Raw genomic sequence first — 20,846 nt, 5'->3', positions numbered from 1 at the left:
GCAGACAACTGAAATGAAGACAGAGTATAGTATAAATGACAAACAAGGATGCAGTTAAGAGACAGATTAAGTATATAACTGACACATACATACAGGCCATACAATACCACTTTTTTCCCCTTGTTTTCTCTTAGTTTGTCATTTGTGTTGTTTAAGAATTCAGGAAATAAAATACGTTCCTCTTTCCCTGCTCTTTGAAAGGCGCAGGTACAGGAGCTGAGTGAAGAACTGCTCACTGCGAAGGAGTCTGTCAGAGCAGCTAGAGGCCGCGAACACGTCCTGAAAGAGGAAGTGGACAGACTGAACCAGGACTACCAGAGATGTCAGAAAATGCAGAGAAGACTGCAGGCCGACAAGGACGAACGAGAGCAGGAGAACCTGCAGCTCAAGCAGCAAGTGAAGAGGCTGACAAGTGCCATGCAGGTCTGACCTGCAGCACATTGAAGGCCTTTTACTTCTGTTACACCAGGCGCAGGGCGATGCGTTCAACAGCAGCCACATGACACATCACCAAAACATCATGTGGGAGAGAGATTAGGATCCTCTTACTCAAACGCGACATTCCTTTCTTGAAATATGATCAAGATTGAGATGCGAGACATGGAAACCTTGTTAGACTTCTCCAGCACAGATAAGAAAATAAAACCTCAGGAATGCATCATAAATGTAATCTACTAATCGCATTCTATTCAAGATTTAAGATAAATTCCAGAAAATATCTGGGTTGATTCAATTATTCAGATATTTTTGCAAATCCACAAAGAAGTTCCTTTTTAACTGTTTCTCATGACTCTATCACCCCATCACATACCTCCAAATCAGCGCAGTCTTCCTTTTCCCAGGAAATGCTTTTAAGGACTGCTGTCTGTCTTCACTGTACCTGTCTGAGAGATATGTGGTGCCATGCCAACAATCTCGACTGTCTGGCTTCATTTTGCAGAATCAACCAGAGCCAGATGAGAGAGTGCAGAGCGTCGAGAATCTACAGAATAAGATCAGGAGGCTGGAGTCTGAGCTGCAGAAAACCTCTGAACTTAAGGAGAACCATGGAAAGGTTCAAACTCCAGTTTTTGTAGTTATGTTTTGCTGTTATGATTGTTTTGTGTGGTCCGTTTCTGCAGAGGCGTCAGAGGTTCATTTAGGGGAATGCAGCAGGGGTTTTTTGGTGGGAAATTAGCAAACAGATTTTTATTAGCTGTTATTTAATTTATGGAGCTATCTTTGTATGGCTAAAACAGCTGTTTTGCAGCAGAGACCAGAGGTGGGCTTGACTTGACTTGAGCCAGTGTATTTAATAGATACCACATCCTCCATCTGTATTTCATTTCAACTTTTTGCTTTTGCCTTTGTGCTGCTTTACATTCTTGAACCAGAATTTAAAAAAACAAAAACGCCTGGAGACGTCCAACACACCTAGGACCTACTGCTTTACACTTGTTACAGTTTTGAGATAAAGGCTACTATACAATGATTTATTACCAGCTGACATATGTTCAGTTGATACACAGGATTACTTCCCTCTGTGACAGAATAAAGAAGGAGTTGTGCGGTGGGAGGAGAGCAAAAAATGGCAGGCCAAAGTGGAGAAGGTGAAGAATTTGCTCAAGGAGAAGGAAAGAGAAAATGAGTCCCTGTCAAAGCAGCTTAGTACTTTGAGAGACCTTTATTCCAGGTCAGTGTGTACATCACCGGCATATAGACACTGAGTATCTGTTAGCTGAGACAACAGATCCTCTCTGTCTTACATGTGTTTTCCTTTTTTATTCATGTACAGACTGGAGCAGGAGAAGGGTGCGCTGCAAAAAAAACTGAGAGCTCGAGGTGTGACCGCAGATCAGGTGGTGGGAGTGCGATTTACTGAACTGGAGAAGGAGATGGAGGAGCTGAAGAAGAAAAACTCAGAGCTGGAGACAGAGCTTGCATCTATAAGGTATAGATTTATCTTTTCAAAAGTTATTTCTACTGTCCAGACAGTTGTCATTACTGTGTGCAAGACCTTAGTCACAACTGCCCTTACAGGTGGATACGGTTGTCTGTACGGGGGATGCAGGTGACCCGCACAAAATATCAAAGCCGTACAGTAGATTACTCCGGCCAAAATGTTCATGCACATTTTTTCTATGGGGAGCAGGTCAAAACAAGGGGCAAGGGGCCAAAATCCAAAACACACCTTAGGTCACGGGCTGAACAAGATAAACATTCATTGAACACTCTAAAACTACATTTTTAAAACTTTAAAACTGTAACTTTTTAACATAATTATTAACTAAATATATAGCATTACCTGTGATAATGTTAGTGTGAATGCTGTAAGATGAATTTGGTAGCTGAAGATGCTAGTGCTGATAGCTGAAGATGCTAGTGCTGATAGCTGAAGATGCTGAAACTGATAGCTGAAATCACTGAAGCTAATTGCTGAAAACGCTGAAGCTAATAGCCAGCTAAAATATTAGCTAAATGCCAAATTGGCTCAAGAAACAAAAGAAAAAATAGGTTAGCCGAAACTGAAAAGCAACAGAACTTAAAAATATCCTTAAAAAAAGAAAAAAAGCCTAAATTAGCCAAAACAGCTAGCATGTAGCTGAAATATTAGCTAAACTCCCAAATAGCCTGAAAAATCTTAGTAAATGCCAAAATAGTATAAAAAGCTAGCAAAATGTCAATTTTTTTAAACTTTAAAACTGTAACTTTTTAACATAATTATGACTAATAAAAAGGCAGGAATATTATTCCAGAATAAATTAGCTTAAGCCTTAAATGATACTCAATATTTTACTCTCCATACAAATACATTTTGTCAAAAATATACAAGTTAGAAATAAGTGCAAGATAGTATAGAGCCATTAATATCAATAAAATAAAACGATCTGGAGGGCCGGATAGAATTAGCGACTTGAATTTGACAAATGTGGCTTAAAGGATAACCAAACACTAAATCCATTTTTTTCAGCTATTGACCTCTACACATGGGCTTTTAAAGTTCTGTCTGTTGGTCATCTCCAAATTTTTGACTAATTAAGATGAACTTGTTTAATTCATGAAAATATAGTCAAAAACCCTCTTTGTGCTGCCCCCTACAGGTGGAAACGAAGTGTTACAATTAAATTTTGTGATTGTCAACTGGTGTGAGTCCCAGAAGTTTCACGTCATCATGGTCTGAGCTCCAGTATAAAAGTCCCGCCCATCTTTGATTCTGTTACGGTCGGTTGTTAGCTATTGCATGGCTCGTAGGTGTTTTGCCTTCAGTTGTCAAAAATCTACTGGCTTACACAACTTTCCAGTGGACTTGGAGTTAGGGGACAGAGGTTGAGTGAAATTGGGATTGACTTCGACACTGGAGGACAAGGTTCTTCTTCTGATCAGAGGTCGACCGCCTACCTCTGCACCACATCCTATGTGCAATTATGTATCATGGGGCGGCCATAGTGCAGCGGTAGGGCGGTCAACACCGGATCGGTTCAATTCCCGCCTTGCCCGCCCATGTGTTGAAGTGTCCTTGGGCAAGACACTGAACCCCACATTGCCTCTAGTGGAAGGTTGGCACCAGTGTTCCGCAGTGGAGCCACCATCAGCGTGTGAATGGGACTGTGACTGTAAGTGCTTTGGGCCTTCAGCGAAAGTAGAAAAACGCTACAGAAGTATACCCAATTCACCACATGCACACCCTGTGTATGCAGCAACGGTGAAGAATAGGGGTGTAATAGATCACGGATAATCTGTGATCCGTACGGATCAGTCTCCATGATTCGGCGCACATGTGGACCGCGGACCCTTTTGCGCGCGCATTATTAAAACAATTGTCCATACACACTGAATACAATTGCCACATCTTCATTTCACTCTGATTTTATGGTGTCTACACAATTGAGCCTCTGTAGACTGAAAACGTTTATTTCCAATAAAAGACTTGGCATCCTTTTGTTCCTAAGACACTGCCCTGTCGTTATTTGTATAGATATCCAACTTCATATTGAGATCTGATGTATCTAATGTGTTTCTTCAAAGTGCTCCTTTAATGTTTGTGAGAAGTATATTTTCAAGCATTCTTCTCTCCCAGTTTTTGTAGATTCGGTCTCAAAACATGTAAATGTTATCAGAAACTACGTGTTTTAGTTTGTTGTTTTTGTCCAAAGTTCAAAGATATTTTGTTTTTATAAATAGGCCTCAATGGGCAAATGTTTTGATGTAATATATGTGAGAGTTTATTTATGCTTTGAAGTTCTGTATATATGTTTGATCAATACATATGTTTTGAAACTGTTCGAAAGAGTAATTTTAGGCTTATATCTCGTTATTTTTTATTGTTGTTTTTTACTGATCCGATAAATGATCTGAACCGTGACACATTCTGAACTGTGACCCTAAAACCGTGACACGATCTGAACAGTGAGTTTTGTGATCCATTACACGCCTAGTAAGCAAGGAGCCAGTACTCACACCTTACCAACGACTAGAGTGTGGCGCAAGTGTGTCGAACAACCGTGGCAACTGTACATCACAAGTGCGTGTAACTTACATTTTCCTCACTAACTAACTACAAATTTCGTCACGACACTCTTCCATACACTTCCAACACACATGGAAATCTTATAGTCCATTTTCATGATGTCCTGGAGGTGGCCGTATGAGCCTCAAAGGCACCGCAAAACACATTTGCAGTCCCTCCACGGACCCAGACAACCCTAAGACCTCTATCCCTCGTTCAGGTCAACCCGCGTTGAGATTCTGCACTCTCCATCCATTCTCTAAGCTGATTTACCAGGTAATCATTCAAATGGATTTGATCAAATCCGTTTCTGAATTTTACTTCATGATCCAGTTGCACTGAGTACAAATCACAGCCTTATTGAATTGGACTGTTCAGGTTAAATGTGAAGCAGTTTCATTAGAATAAACACCACACCCTGTCTCGCCTCACTCTGGAACTATACATGCAGAAAACATTCATTCCTGTTCTGCTACACCTCACAGAGGAAATAGTTTAGGTCCACATATATCAAATTTGGGCTCCTCAGCCTTCTGCTCAGATTTCTAACAGTTTGGTGACCGTAAGCTGTGTTATGGTCCAGGCAGTTCTACTGTAATTCTCTGCCTCTGCAAACCTGATCCTAGAAATGTACTCCCAGTAAAGTCTTTCATTCTGACAGTTTCATTCAGCGTCCTGTGTGCTGTTTACAGCTGCACTGCAGGACTTGGTCAAAGTTTGAAAAACATATCAGGTTTGTATTTGACTCAGAGATGAGAGCAAAGGCAAAAAAAAAAAAAAGTTAATTCAAACTTCTGCTTGAAGAAAAATTGTCTTTATGGTGTTTTCTTGATGATGGAGAACATAGAGAAAGAAAATTCAGCCTAAAATAAAATGACGATTTCTTTTTCCAAAAAGTTGTGAATCAGGAGCAGATTAAAAATGCAGTTGGAAAAAATAACGTATTTGTGACAGTGAGTGAGTTATAAGTAATGGGAAGCAGAGAGAATGTGTTGTTTTGCAGCCCCGCCCACAAGTCAGGGAAATTGTGTGATTGCTTAGAAAGCATTCACACAATAGTGATTCTCCTGCTCCTTTCAATACGTTTTTCGGCACGTAAAACTCAATCACACTTTTGGCGGTTTCAGCAATCTTGATATCAAAACATTCAGCTCGTTCAGGACATTACTACTTGGTTTTTAGTTTTTATAAACTTTTGTAGTTTTTAAAATATTAAGCAAAATTTGCCCCATAGGAAATTAATGACAAATCCTTAACATTTAAGTATTTCAAGTAGATTAGCACAAAGTCTTTAAATACATGAATGGTCTAAGTTTCACTCTTTTATTATAATTTTCAAAAAAAATTGAGTTTATCTAATATTTTAGCAACATGCTAACGTTTTTGGCTAATTTGTCATTCAGTGGGGTTTTTTAAGCTAATTTAGAGTTTAGCTTTTATTTCAACAACAGGCTAACGTTTTTGACTAATTAATTTACTTTTTAATTTTTGGTTATTGTTGAGTTTAGCTAGTATTTAAGCGATGAGCTAGTTCCTTTTTGGCTAATTTTGCATCTATTGAGGTTTTTTATGTTCATTTTTATTTCAACTAATATTTTAGCAGGATGCTAATGGTTTTGACTAATTTAGTTTACTGGGGAATTTTGGGCTATTTTGAAGTTTATCTAGTGCAGGGGTGGCCAACCCTGGTCCTCAAGAGCCTAAATCCTCCCTGTTTTCCAGCTCTCCCTGGACTGATTGATGCTGACAATTGAAATCAGGTGTGTTCAGCTAATCAGGATGTGGAATCATTTACGTCAACTAATCAGCAGGAAGCTGGTCAGGGAGAACTAGAAAACAGGCAGGGTTGAGGCTCCTGAGGACCAGGGTTGGCCACCCCTGATCTAGTGTTTCAGCGATGCACAAAATATTTTTGCAAAGTTGGCATATTTTAGGGATTTCTAAGTAATTTTTCTACAAAGTTTTAGGAAATTTAGGTCAACTTGAGCGCTCTTTGTTCTTTAACGAAATTTCCAGTCTTTTTGCAAATTTCACATTTTGCAAATAGTTTTTGTATTTTCAGTAAATTCCTTCAGCAATTAAACTAAACTGTGTCACAATTTTCAGCAAAAAGCTTCAGCATCTTTAAAAAACATTCAACAAAAAACATTCACACTAGCATTATTGCAGATAAATGCAACTTTTCTAGTTTGCATTAAACTTGTCGTGCTCTGCAGAAACTATGTCCCAGAAAACAACACAGGTTGTTGGATTTTGGCTAAAAATCCTAATTAAAATAAGAGAAATAGAATTTAAACATAATTTAAAAAGTTACTGGATTTTGAGTTGACTTTTTTGGGGGGGTATTTTGATCTCTTGTACATAGATCACATCCACACATTTTCTATTACATATTGTGTTGTACAATCATGTGAATATAAACATTTCCTCCTTCTAACTGTCTAACAGAAAATTAAAAAATGTAGAGGTTATATTGTTTTATTCTGCTTTGAAATGTAACAAACTCATCAAATGTCCCCACTTCTTATTGTGGTCAGCCAAAATCCACAACGACAGTTCTTCTGGTTCTTCAAACTGAACACAGATCTACAGGTTAACACTCAATAATGTTTGCAAATCTCACCCAATTAAGAAAACACACCATTTTCATTTCAGATTTTTTTTTCTTTTTCGGCTTCTTTTAGGTACCGAAAAAGTTTGTAGACTTTGATTTCCTTGGTTTTGAATGGCATTCACTGACCTAAATGAGTTAAAGTGTTAGAGAAACAAACCTTTTCAAACACAACATAAATATCTGATATTTTTAGGTTGATTTCTTAATGTATTGATCTGCTAAGAGTTTTTTTTAGAAACTGATTAGCTACTTTCCTTTCCTTAATCACCACGAATGGACCATTTGTGGTATTTGTGGTTCGCATCATCAGGATCTGGATCGGGGATAGGCAACTCCAGGCCTCAAGGACCACTATGTCTGCATGATTTACAGATATCTGCAGTGCTCATGACTGATTACCTGGTTCAGGTGTGTCCAGCCACGGAGTATGTTGGAAAACATGTAGGAACGTGGCCCCCGAGTTGCCTATCCCTGATCTGGACAAAGAAAATATCCAAAACAAGCTATCACCATTTTGGCTAAATTTGATGCTAACTCTAGTAAAATATAATATGATCTGTTTTTTATATCTGCAAACATCTGGCCTGAAAGTTTCAGTTTGTCTTTTTTCAAACGGAATGGTCGGAATGGAAACACACACACACAAACACACACTTCAGCCCTCGTTCCTCAGTTACACAAGTAGGTTTGGCAGAGTCAATATGAATTCATAAGTGAAAACATCCTGTAATTGTCCCCTCCAGCCCTGATGATGAATGTACCTGATGCCAACTTATGTTGGAATGTCAGAGAATTGGCATTCAAACTGGTAACTGTCTGTAGCCAAATACCCGTTATGAAAGAAGTCATCACTCACAGTGCGCTGTGGCGTATTATGGGATTACTGGAAGTTATGTAACAGAGCAGGACTCCTCTTTCTTTCCTTTTGACCACACAGACAGCACCAGGCTGTACCCCGTGACGACGCCATGGAGAGCCTGATGCTGAGGAACAACATCCTGCAGGACAGAGTCCACGCCTTAGAAGCCCAGATAACCAAAGAGTCTCCATCACGGCCCTCTGTGAGTGACTGACGCTAATTCCACAAGATCAAATCACTACTTTTACAGCGGGAAACTGTGTGCAATCTTTTCAGCCCCGTCTCTGGATTTAAAAACAATGAACTGAACGTCTTTGTCACTGAAAACCCTGCATTTCATGCAGATGTTTACATAGTTGCAAATCTTACTTAATAAATCCAAACATGAAAAAGCCACTTCTGTCCTCAGTGTAACCGTTGTAAATTCCTGCAACAGTCTGAGCCGCCCGTGAAGTTCAGGAGCTCCTGCTTACTAACTGGCTGCCAGCAACCACCAGACCAAGCATGTTTACAAGTATAAACCATGTCAAGGTACACAATGTTACCAGAATAATTTGATCATTTCTGCAGCATAACTGTAAACACAAAACCTGAACACATGCTAAAAATGACCCAAGGCTCCGTCTTTGTACTGCTTCTGCCATGACTCACATTCTAACAGGACTGTGTGAGTGTCATGACATCCGTGGATAAATGTTAGCTCAGCAGTCATGCCTGCTGTAAAGCTTGAACATGAGCGTTGAGCAAAGAGTTTTGAGAGCTAAAGCAACAGAGTTCTTTCTGGTGCTTGTTAAACTGACCCCTTCTGGCTGCAATGGGGGCTTGTTAATCCCTCAAATTCCATTTGACCGACTTAAAAAAAAAATCAAATAAGAGTTCCTCCAGAAGATTAAAAGTTACGTAACACAGGTTTATTATGTTAATTGAAAAGGAACTTTATTTAGCAGAAACAGTGGGAATCTTGGATCAACGATCAAAGCTCAAAACAAAACCGGACTGTGTACATGTAGATGAAGCAGCGATTAGCACAGATGAAGGGATGGACACTAACAGAAGAGGAGGAGTTTACAGCTTCATAAAGTTTGTATTCAAAAATGTGTAGCTGCTCTGTAGGTCATAAATAGCAGAGAATGAATGGATACTCGTCATTATTTCCAGCTTGTGTTTTTGACTCTAGATGGTTAAGACAGTTACATAATTCCCCGACTGGAGCAATCTGACCCACAGTTCCCTTGTTAAACACTCCCAGACATTAGGCAGTGAGCCTGCTCATCGGAGCTGCCAGTCCTTCTGATACTTACTAACACTCTGTGTAATTTCTCAGAGATGTGACCTCGGCTCTGCAGCCCCTCTGTTTATGTGGGATCCCCCTCTTCCTCTGTGATCAGGAACCGCAGATGATCAACAGCCAACAAATAAAAATACCATCATAATAGTTATCAAACTCCTAACTGCACTGTGGAAATCTAGTTGAATAAAAATCTGAAAAACAAGAAGAAGACAGCATTTGTACGTACAATAAAGAATTACATTCTGATAATGGACAGATTATTCATCATTTACGGCAGCATTAACAATACACATTATTTTGGTTAATCAAAAAGAGGTTTTTGGGGATTTAAATTAATGGAATGAAAATTCTAAATATAACGATAAAAGTATAAACATATCAATGTTTCTAAAGACTCACTCTGATGAAAATGATGTTTTTGGTGTTTTTAACATGTTCTTGAGGCATTTTTCTGATGGAGGACAAATTGTTGTGAACCAGGATTAGAGAAAAATGCAATTTGTAAAAGATCGTATTTGTTAGGTAGACAATTTGCTGGGAAGGCCACAGGCCACATTCTGAAGCATCCACTTAAAGACAAATAGATCCATGAACGTCTTTGTTTTCCTCGTCTGAGCTGGAATCTGGATCAGAACTATACGGCTGGAAAGCTCCAAATGTTGCTGCCATTTTTGCTGCACCAGTAATGGTTGGTTGGGGGTGTGAGGAGCTGTAAGCTCGCAGGAGAGAGTGTGAACTGTTCTTGTTTATGGGTGATGGGAGGGGAACGGTTGCCATGCTCCAACTCTGAGGTGAATTTCTAATGAAATCCTGCCGCTCTGCAGAAACGATGTCCTAGAAAATGACACGTGTTTGTTGATTTTGGCTGAAAACAACATAATCATAATTAAAAGATCAATGAGAAGGATTTGAAAATAGATCAAAAGATGATTGGAGTGGGATTTTAATAATATATTCAATGTTGTGAATTTATATATTGAGATTGTATTACCCTATTTTATAGAAAACAGTGCTTAGGCTGCAGACATAGATGACTGTATCATTTTTCTTTTCTGTGTTATGCTCGCAGTGGCCTGTTAAATTATGTTTAACACACTATTCTTTGTTTCTGTTTCCTTTCCTCCTCATCCTTGGTTAAATCTTCCCTGACTGATGGTCCCTAAAGGGGATGAGCACATCCAAACGGGCTTTAAGAGAGATTTCTTCAGTCACATTTGATGTTAAGGATGGCTTGAATGAAGGGAACGTTGTAACCCAGCTCTCTGAAGCCTGTAGCTGCTCTGGTAGCCCTGACACTGTTGTGGACGCTCGTGATCAACAGAGGGCGCCAAAGTCAAACTTGGCAGAGACAGGAACTCAAACCATCATTGGAGGTGGAAAGGACGACTGTGCTGAGAGGGACAATTTAAGCCCCGACGGGACAGGAAACTCAGCAGCTGATAAAACGGATGTGAGCACAGAGGCAGATGCAGATTGTGTTGAGGAAGCAGAGAGGAAGACTGGAGCAAATACTTTAGAAAGAACAGAACGCATGCCAGATGGCTCTGAAGTTGCTGTGCCTCTAGAACAAGAAGAACCCCCAACAGCAACAAAAATTGAGCCTGAGCCTGTGGATCCATCTGAGAGGCCGGCATCAGCTGGAACGTCTGCTCTAGAGGTTACTACAGGCCAAGAAATGTGTCAAACTGAGACTAAAGAAGATGTTTGTGAGCCAGATGGTAGAGAGGATGATGCTGATGCTGGAGGCAGGACAAAGACTCCACACAGTGATGAGCTCCAGACTGCTGCAGGAGAGGGGGAGGAAGGCAGAGGACAGAGGCTGGGAGAAGAAGAGACTCAGGAGCAGTCCTGCGCTGCTGAGGCAGGTGTGGAGAGTGGCAGGACGCTCCACAGACAAAAACAGGACCATTTCAGTAGACAAAAGGCTCACCAAACACCAAAGCAGGAAAGTTGATCTCCAGATGCTTCTGTAGTCCCCCTGCTGAAGTGGTAGTAGTGTAATGGTGTTCCTGAACTCCTCTCTGGTGAAGCAGCTTGAATTGTGGGTGTTAGTCTCCACCACGCAGCATCCGTACTGCATCTTAGCCGCTCCATGATCCCCAAAAGCTAGACTTCTGTGCGCTCTCCCTTTGCAGCAGATGTGGTTTACCGGAACTCTTTCTCCTGATCTTCAGACTTCAGGACGAGGTACAGGCACTCCATCGCAGAGAGACCACGACCTTTCAAAGGAAAACCTCAGACTGGCCTCTGAAAACCTGGAGCTGCGCTTCCAGCTGGAGCAGGCCAACATGGACCTACCCAGACTCAAGGTACGTGTAGCCAAAATAAATGTTTCTTTGAACTTCACTTTAACTGATGCCGAATTGGTGAAAATGTTGATTAACAGCTTTGTTCCCTACTTACAAGACAAAAGTACATATCCTAGATAAAACAGTTCTTTGCTGACAAGAAATAGCAGAAAATATTTAAATATCAGTTTTCAAAAAAACGAAACTGGCTTGTTGTAAAAATGTTTCTAGATTTACAAGCTGATTACTGTTATGTGTTGAAATTTGTATCTGGTAAGAATTGATGCCATTTATGTATGTATGTGTGTATGTATATATATATATATACCAATATGGACATGGACTGTGTAGCGAGTTAGCGAGCTCCTCTGTACCACAGAAACTGAGGACAAACCCATTCAAGGTCCACTTTTTAACCACATGGGGCCCACTTGGCCGGCTGGGCTGCGGTCGCTGCGTGCCCATTTGATCTTTAGTCCGTAGATTACCAGGTCATTGATTCTTGACTGTTGCTCTAAGTCCTCCACTCATGCCTGGAGTTCTTTCAGTCTTGTCTTGTTTGAGCTTCCTGACTGCTTCCAGCAGCTCCGTTAGTAGTTTCTGCTGTCTCTAATGACTGTCATGTCTTCAGCCAAAACATCCAGTGGATTTTTTTTATTGTCTTTTTTTTTTTATTCCATCACTGGGCTTTTCTTTAGGGTCATGGTCAGGGGTCACTTCTTGCCATAAATTCACAAGTGCATCTGCCCTCATGGATGAAATGTTGCTGTCACTCACTTCCTCTTTGTTAGATTTTACAGCTTGTTCAGAAACGCCTGTCTTCACTCACAATAATGGAAGTTACAGCGTAATTTAAAGTTTAATTTTACAAACACAAAAGCATCTCTGTAAACTTAATAAGGAATGAGAAAATACTATAAAACCAGAAGAGGAAAAACAATCTGGTCTGTTGTAGCACAAAGTAGAAGTTTATGCATTAATAATAACAACGCACCAGGCCGCATGTTTTATTTTATTACCAAACTGTTGTTTTAGCTCACTGAGGTTGTTGGGCTTTTTTTAAGTATAAATCTTTACCCAACTGTAGGTTCTTAAAATCTTCTCCATTTCAGTCACTTTGAGGCTTCAATTGATCTTCATTTTTGTCATATTTCAGATTTATTCTTACATCTTTTGCTGAGTTTGAGCTCATTTTGTTATTAAATTATCAATTCCAGTCAAGCAGCCGGGGTTGTCAGACCAACGGCCCATTTTCTTCTAGATGAAAATAGTACCGCTAACAGAGCCTGCTCTGTTTGCTTCTCCGTGTGGTCATGGTGAACTCAGTCACCTGACAACTGGCTGCATTTTGTGATGGAGAAATCCTCACCCCTTTATCACCCCACCACCACCACCATACTGCCTCCAGTCTGAAACCTAATGGCTTGATTATACTCTACCATTTTCCACTTATGTACATTCTTTCTTGGAATAAATGAGGATGAGGAGGAGTTGATGGTCTTCATCCTCTTTTCCGCATTGATGTAGAATAACAGTCTCTTCTCTAACATGGATGGAGATGTCTGCTTCTCTCTCTGAAGTGTTAAACACATGAATGCTCCAGAACAGCAAACTCCACTCAGTTGTTGATCAGCAATCAATTCAAGACATTTGTCAACAGTATTTTCCAGGTTACTTTACTATTTTAGAAATCATTTTTAGTTTATAGTGATGTCAAACAGCCAGCAGGAGTCCATGCACCTGGAAACAGAACTACATATATGTTTCTCTGCTTTTGTGCAAGTTTGTGCAGGGCAGTTTTTTCCTCTGAGTGTACAGATTTTCTCTGTTTCTCCACAGAATCAAGTGGCAGACCTGAAAGAAATGTGCAGCGCGCTGAAAAAGGACAAGAGCAAATCCGAGAAGAAGCTGGCTCACATACGTGGGGTTAGTTCAGTTCATCTCTTTTTTTCACACGTTATCATGAAGCTACGATCACAGCGATCTCAGCAATGCACATTCAAGCAGCCACTTCTAATGAGAATGTCTTGTAAACATGTAAATGCTCGTTACAGGCGTCTGCATTCAAAGCGCTCACATTTACACGAAGCTACGCGAGTTCTCTAAACTGTTTTCTGACACAAAATGTGTGGCCATTGAATAAATGTTGGAAGTTCAATCAGTTGAACTTTGATCAATCAGGGACTCCAATTTGGTGGTGACGTATGGATGACACCCCCTTTAATTTACTGAGGAGCCAACAGTTTGAGAATTGATCATGGAGGAGAAATTCAAAGTTGCAGTTTGTGCCCGGCCAGAACTCTGCGACACCAAGACTATCGGAATAAAGCTGTGAAGGAAAAAACCTGGAGCAAAGAGTCACCAGATTTGTTCCACTTTGACATTTCGCACCAAGACTCTTCCAGCTGCAGGTGGCGGACATGTGCTAGTAAACAGAAGAAAACGAAGAAGAAGCCCCGCCCTTTTCCAGTTTGAACACTCAAGGCAGTGGGAGAGTGCAAGCAAAATTCATCCAGTGGCTATTTTGTATCTGTATCCTGAAAGATGTAAAAAAAATAATATAAAATGTATAATAGCACAGACTATACTAAGGGGGAGAGACATACTGAAATTCAACTGAATGTTAAGAACATGCCCCCTGTTCTCATACAGTCCCACCCTTCACCTTTATCTCAGCCGTCTTTCCCCGTCCCCGCCTGCAGCCGCCTGGTCTCGCCGACGATCCAGGCGAGGTGCAACTCATCTGAAAATCACCAGTAGTGTCATGGATTGTTCACAATCATCGTTTGCAAAGACATGATTCAAATCTCCAAGGTTTTCAATAATCTGAGTCATGTGACCTTGCTCCACCAATCAGCATCGTGGGTTCTTCCAGCAGTTGTCTAGAACACGGAAACTGTAAATAGTTGATGCTCACAAAGCAGGAGAAGGCTGTAAGAAGATACCAAAGCGTGTTAAGACTCCAGTATCCTCTGTTCAGAATGTAAGTAAGAGATGACAGTCAACAGGAAGAGTGGAAGTTAAAGCAAATCTGGAAGATCAAGAAAAGTCTCAGACAGATCAGCTGCAGGATTGTGAGAAGTCCAAATCCACGTTTGACTGAAGGATCCTCCAGAACCTGCAGACTCTGGAGTTGTTCTGCATTGCTCTACTGTCATGAGATACTAGTACAAATATGGAAGAGTCATCAGAAGAAAACCTCAAAGTTCAACGTCTGAAGTTCACAAATGAACATAGAACCCAGCCGGATGCATTTTGGAAACAAGTTCTGTGGACCGAGCCGGTTCACATGGAACCACATTGAGCAAAGGTCCATTTGAAGAAGGAAGGGTCCAGAGTTTGATGAACAGAACCCCTGTTCAGCTGTTAAGCATGGGGGTGGATCAATCATGCTGTGGGCTTGTATCAGGAAACATTTCACCAGCAGAAGGAAGAACGGATTCCACAACATTTCTGCAGATTCTGGACACTAACTTGATGTAATCGGTGAAAAAGCTGAAGAGAGGATGTCTTCTCCAAATGATTATGATCCTAAACACACTTTAGAGGCAGAAACTGAAGTTTATTCAGTGAACTTCTCAATCATTGAAAATCTATGGATAGACCTGAACAGAGGAACAGACATCCCAGAAGACTCAGAGAACTGGAAGACTTCTGTAAAGAAGAATGGATGAAGATTCCTCAAACAAGAACTGAGAGATACAAAAATCCTTTAATACTGTGATTCTTACCCAGTACTAACTCTGCCGGGTGCCCAAACGTCTGCACACACCATTATTTTGTTTTGTGTTGTTTTCAAAGAGTAAATGATGGAAATATATATATATATATTTTACATGTTAAAAGAATGTCTCATCTGTTATCGTATATCTTAAGAGGATTTTTCCACATTTCCTTGTCTTCTTTATGCACACTAATATAACATTTTACCTGGGGGGCCCAAACTTTCGATCCCCACTGTATGTATCACCGACCGATTCCCAAAATGATTTGCGGTGTGTTCTCCACCAGGCTGGTCAGAGTGGAAAAACTGTGCCTGAACTGGAGAAGACCATAGGATTGATGAAGAAGGTGGTGGAGCGGGTGGAGAAGGAAAATGAGGCACTAAAGAAGTCCAGCGGTGCTGCAACTCGAGACAAAGTAGCTGCTCTGGAGAAGGAGAAGGAGAAGCTGAAGGTTGTCAGCTTTGTCTTATCTGTGCTTTGACCTGCTGTGTGAGTCCGTCTCTGAAGATTCCCATCGCTGTGGTTCTCTTCCAGAGTGACTATGAGACTCTGAAGCGTCAAGGTGAAGCAGAGCTGAGCTCAAAACTTGAATCAAAGGTCAAAGGTCTGGAGAAGATAGTGATGGAAAATGAGCGGCTACGAAAGGATATTAAACAGGTAGCTACATTTACCACATTTTCTGAAGGTTTGCGATGAGTATCAGAGCTGGAGTTTACATGAAACATTCCTAAAAGCATTTCTGAAACTAACCAAATGACCTTGTCTCAGCAAACTTTGTTTGTGCTGATGTTGTGACAGGAAGTGGAAGCTGCAGAGAAGCTTCGTGTGGAAAAGACAAGTCTAGAGGTGACCAAGGAAGCTCTTGAGACGGAGCTGGAAGAGACCAAGGAAAGGCTGCAGGCAGCTCTGTCCAAACCTTTGACTGAGGCCGCGGCAGACCGCAAGAGCTCAAAGACCTCTGTTGTAACCAGGTAAGCAATGAGGAACATAAGAGTGATGTCTGCAGCTGCTGACGAGATCAGTGGTGTAATAAATCTTCACATTAATGTACAGAATGTTTGAGAACAAGATGAAGGAGCTGGAGAAAGAGCTTTCCCAGAAGACATCCAGCCTCTCTGAACTCAAACAGCAGCTGAGAGACGGGAAGGAGCGCGAGGAAAAAGCTCACGCAATCATTCGACAACTTGAGGATCAGGTGGGGATAAATGAAGATTTGGCTGGAGTTCCGCAACACAAAAAAAAATTATTTTTACATCTAAGACAAAGATTGGAGGCAAGCTGGAGTCTGGAAACGCTAAAAATCCTGGAGTGCACGACCCTTTGTGATATGAACCCACCGTGACTGGAAAATTCTCCATCACAAGACAAGTGTATTGTGTGGTAATCATAGTTCTATAATGCAACCAAACTCAAAATCATGAAGTCTGAACTTGGCTTAAAGGATTACTTCAATAACAACAGTCAGGAACGGCCAAGTCTCTGTTTAATCTTCTGAACACATCAAACACAGCCTTACTGCTGCTAAGCTCACATTCTCGGGGGGGCTGGAATGCTCCTTCAGATTTGAGGTATGGCTTTAGTTCAGGGTCAGGGCTGTAAGTATTACCAACCAAAGGAATTAATATAATCTGTCAAAACATAAGGCTGCACCAGTTAAAGTGGATTACATTCAATCATTTCTGTCATTTAGCTGTTTTTTGGCAGAAAACAAAAATCACCAACAGCTCAGAGCAAATAGTATAAGAAGCTGTTTGTTTATAAACTCTAAGGCAGGAGTGCTCAAACTTTTTGCTTAAAGGGCCAAAATCTAAATGTGATCCCAGTACGAGGGCCAAATACAATACTTTTTGCATGTCATGAAATGAAAGGAGAAAATAAAGGATATAGTATAATTTATTTGTTTTGATTCTGTATTCCTTAAGGTACCGGTAATACACATTAGAAAGAATAAATAAATACAATTTGTCTTTGAAAGCTTTAACAGTAAGGCCTCACTGGCCAACCTTAACTGAAAAACAAGAGCAAGCTAAACAAACTTTCTTCCAATGAAAACAGTAAACTGGGATCCTAAAGAGAGACGTGGAGCTGCTCTTTAGACTTTATCCGTTTGCTGTTGTCCCTCCATCTTGGCTAACTGAAAAAAAGCAGCTGAAAACATCAGAAGTGACCGTGAAGGTTTCTTAGAGTGTTCAATGAATGGTCATACTGTTCAGCCAGTGACCGTAGATGTGTTTTGGATTTTGTCTCGTGTGATTGAGTTCGACACTCCTGAAGGGCTTTCAATGCAGCCTAAAGGAGACTTGAAAAGTTGTTTCAACTCTGATTTAACAGAAAAAAATCTATTTACAAAAGAAACATGCATTCCTGAATAGAGTTTTGTTCTCTGGAACTGAAAAATTATATTCAAAAAGCATATTTTTATATTTGGAAAAATTTGTTTAATTTAGTCATTTTTCAGGTTGACACATTCAGAAAGTTTCCAGTGACTGCAAAGAGTTCTGCAGACGTCCACACCGACTCCCAGACCGCCAGGTATGTTCCGCCATGAACAAAAAATAAATCATAGCACAGGTAAAAAATTTACTTTTTGTAGTTATTTCCCCATCAAGTTTACCTAACTCAGTAAATATAAATTGTTACTATCAAGCTCTCTAACATGTGTCAGAGTCAAGGCCCTGGGGCCGCATCCGGCCCTCCAGATCATTTATTTTTATTGTTATTAATGACCTGATGTTATCTTAAGCTCATTTCTAACTTGTATAATTTTGACAAAATATATTTTTATGGAAGGTAAAATATTGAAAGTTATTTAAGGTTTAAGTTGATTTATTCTGGAATAATATTCCTGCCTTTATATTATTCATAATTATGTTAAAAAGTTATGGTTTAAAGTTTTAAAAATTGTCATCCTTCTAGCTTTTTGGACTATTTTGGCATTTACTAAGATTTTTTAGGATATTTTGGAGTTTAGCTAATATTTCGGCTACATGCTAGCTGTTTCGGCTAATTTAGTCTTTTTAAAAAAAAGTTTTTAGACTATTTTCGAGTTAGGCTAATATTTACATGATAGCTGTTTTGGCTAATTGAGGCTCTTTTCAGTTTTTTTTAGGCTATTTCGAAGTTTATCTATTTTTTCAGCTTCATGCTAGCTGTTTTGGCTAACCTAGTTTTTTTTAGGCTAATTTTGCATTTAGCTAATATTTTAGCTGGCTATCAGGTTCAGCATCTTCATCTATAAGCACTAGCATCTTCAGCAGCCAAATTCAGCTTACAGCATTCACACTAGCATTATTGCTATATACTGTATCTTATTCATAATTGTGTTAAAAAGTTACAGTCTTTAGAAATGTAGTTTTAGAATGCTCACTAAATGTTTATCGTGTTCAGCCCGCGACACAAGATGTGTTTTAGATTTTGGCCTCTTGTGTGATTGAGTTTGGCAGTCCTGATGTAAAGAAAGTGAGATGTTTCTGTTGTCTGCAGACTGGAGACGCAGAAAGGGGAGTCGAGCAGAAAGTTAAGCCAAGAGGTCAAAAGTGGAGGTGCTCAACCATCCGGACCAGGTGAGAGTAGACTTTTTACTAAACTTCAGGTACTCACACTTCTCTCTTTACTTCTATGTGTAATTGTAAAAACCTAATCAAACAAAGGAAAAAAAAAATCCATGAATGAAGATATATTTCTGATTAATCACATACAGTATATTCGAAAATACAAGAATGATTTTCTGTGTATTAAGTTATGGCTTAAAGTTGATGAAAATCCACAGTTCAGTGTCTGAGAATACTGAAAGGGGTCCATATACCATTGACAGTAAATGAGAACTGGACTGATGGACTCCTCCCCCTCACATCCCAACCAGGAAGTACCTGCTGGTTCCAAGAAGTCAAAATCACATAGACTTCTATAGAGAAATACAGTTATTACTCAGTCATTCTATTGGTTGATGCAGTTTTTAACATCTTCTTGATAATCTTCGTTTTTATTTATTTTTTTATTTTTTCCTTTATTCTAAATTACTCTAGCAATTAAATAGCCAATCAGAATAAAAGTATGTGGAGCCTGCTGGTTGCTGACCAAGCCCTCCGTACGGACGTCTCCTGGCTCCAACACGGCAGCGTCCGCAGTGTGAAAAAATAGCAGCTGACTTGACTTGATGTTGTTGGAGCTGGAAGTAAACCATTTTTTGAGAGTGACATACTCAGTCCACTTCTCATTTACAGTGAATTGATTTAATAATACAGAAAATCAAATGTTTACAAACGGCTCATTTTGCTTTTGTTAAATCTCCTCAGCATGAATGTGTGCAGCTTTTCGGTCTGTGTGTAATGTGTGACATTTTGTTCTGTCATAAGTTCTTGTCTTGGTTCAGGTCAACTGGCCAACCAAGTAACCAAAACAATACTATCAAATACTCCTAAAATAAAGTTTTTCTCATCAGGAGAACATTTGGAAGAGTGCCTCTTTAACCGTATGAGTTGACAATAAAGTGAGGTAAATCCCCTCAGTCGGGTTCAGGCGACCAGAAGACTGCTGACCCAACAGTCACTGCTGCTCCCCACTAGCACAAACCCATGGAGGAGTTCTGCTGACACGGCTGCTTTTAGAGAGATTCAGCAAAGCATGTTCACATGCAGACATACAGACCATTTTCAAATCAAAGATCCTACATTCCAGTGACGTGCGGTTGGAGGAGGATAAGCAAGATATAGCTTAAAAAATGCATGAATTACATAAAATGAATGTACTTTTTAAAACTAAAAATAAAAACCAAATTTTATTCTTTTAGACATGTCTTTTCTAAGATTACCTTTTTTCTGTGTGGGTTTTCAACGTTTCTCCAGTGAAAAAAAAAAAAAAAAAAAGCAGCGAATATTTTCCTGTTCAAATAGAGCAAACAGCGCTGGGTGAGCCAGCTGTAGCCCCGCCTCCCCGGCGCAGCACACACTGACTGTAGCTGACACATGCTCTGTATTGTTTCATTCTTTCATCATCATAAAAGACACTTTATTTTAAAATGACCTAATTTGCTAATCCCTTGCCATCTGTCTGATTACATCGATGCCAGTTTGTGACTCATTTAGTCTTTTTATCCACTAAAAATGCGCTTTAAAAACACACAAGGTGAGGCAGACAGTCCGCCTGCCGCACCGCAGTACTCATGCCACGAGGCAGAGGGCGCCAGTGAGCCCAGAGAATAATAGATTTAGCAGCAGCAAGTCAAGTACAGCTGTTACTCTTAAATGCTGTTTAGTGTCAATTTCTAAATGGAGGATTTTGTTTTTAAACCCATAAACTCAAGAATTTGTTTAGACTCATCACTGGTACTTTATTAATCCTTCTGGAAATTAGGTGGCTGTCCTTGCTCCATACACACAACACAGTTTAAACAGTGACAGACACATAATAAAAATATAAAAAAAAATAGTTGTTTAAAAAACTAATAAGTTACATACCATAAAAGCAGCTTAAAATCAGATAAAAATGAAGAGATAAAATAAAATGTAGTAAAGAAAAGGAAGACTTCTACAAACAGGTTATTCACGTGTTTCTTCAGAGGGAGCTCTGTATAGACTTCATTCA

At 39.9% G+C, this 20,846-nt stretch overlaps 1 protein-coding gene across 13 annotated transcripts in view; it reads left to right on the top strand.

Annotated features, from left to right (window-relative positions):
- cep290 (centrosomal protein 290) overlaps window positions 1–20,846 on the top strand; it is an 81,936-nt gene that overhangs the window by 58,340 nt on the left and 2,750 nt on the right. For 7 of the 13 annotated variants that reach the window (XM_036212195.1, XM_036212194.1, XM_036212198.1 and 4 more), the window contains 13 exons: window positions 202–423; window positions 941–1,054; window positions 1,530–1,672; window positions 1,775–1,930; window positions 8,038–8,161; window positions 11,425–11,559; window positions 13,378–13,464; window positions 15,550–15,714; window positions 15,798–15,920; window positions 16,062–16,234; window positions 16,317–16,458; window positions 17,722–17,795; window positions 18,747–18,826. In XM_036212195.1, coding sequence (XP_036068088.1) covers window positions 202–423; window positions 941–1,054; window positions 1,530–1,672; window positions 1,775–1,930; window positions 8,038–8,161; window positions 11,425–11,559; window positions 13,378–13,464; window positions 15,550–15,714; window positions 15,798–15,920; window positions 16,062–16,234; window positions 16,317–16,458; window positions 17,722–17,795; window positions 18,747–18,826 — 1,738 coding nt within the window. Of the gene's footprint in view, window positions 1–201; window positions 424–940; window positions 1,055–1,529; window positions 1,673–1,774; window positions 1,931–8,037; window positions 8,162–11,424; window positions 11,560–13,377; window positions 13,465–15,549; window positions 15,715–15,797; window positions 15,921–16,061; window positions 16,235–16,316; window positions 16,459–17,710; window positions 17,796–18,746; window positions 18,856–19,704; window positions 20,719–20,846 lie in introns of those variants that run through there. The other 6 variants (XM_036212199.1, XM_036212202.1, XR_004947996.1 and 3 more) reach the window with 5 other exon arrangements.

The sequence above is a fragment of the Oryzias melastigma genome, linkage group LG6 (genome assembly GCF_002922805.2).
Source record: "Oryzias melastigma strain HK-1 linkage group LG6, ASM292280v2, whole genome shotgun sequence".
In the NCBI taxonomy this organism is placed as follows: domain Eukaryota; kingdom Metazoa; phylum Chordata; class Actinopteri; order Beloniformes; family Adrianichthyidae; genus Oryzias; species Oryzias melastigma.
The sequence above is the reverse complement of the archived record's forward strand: the minus strand, read 5'-3'. Positions and strand labels throughout refer to the sequence as shown.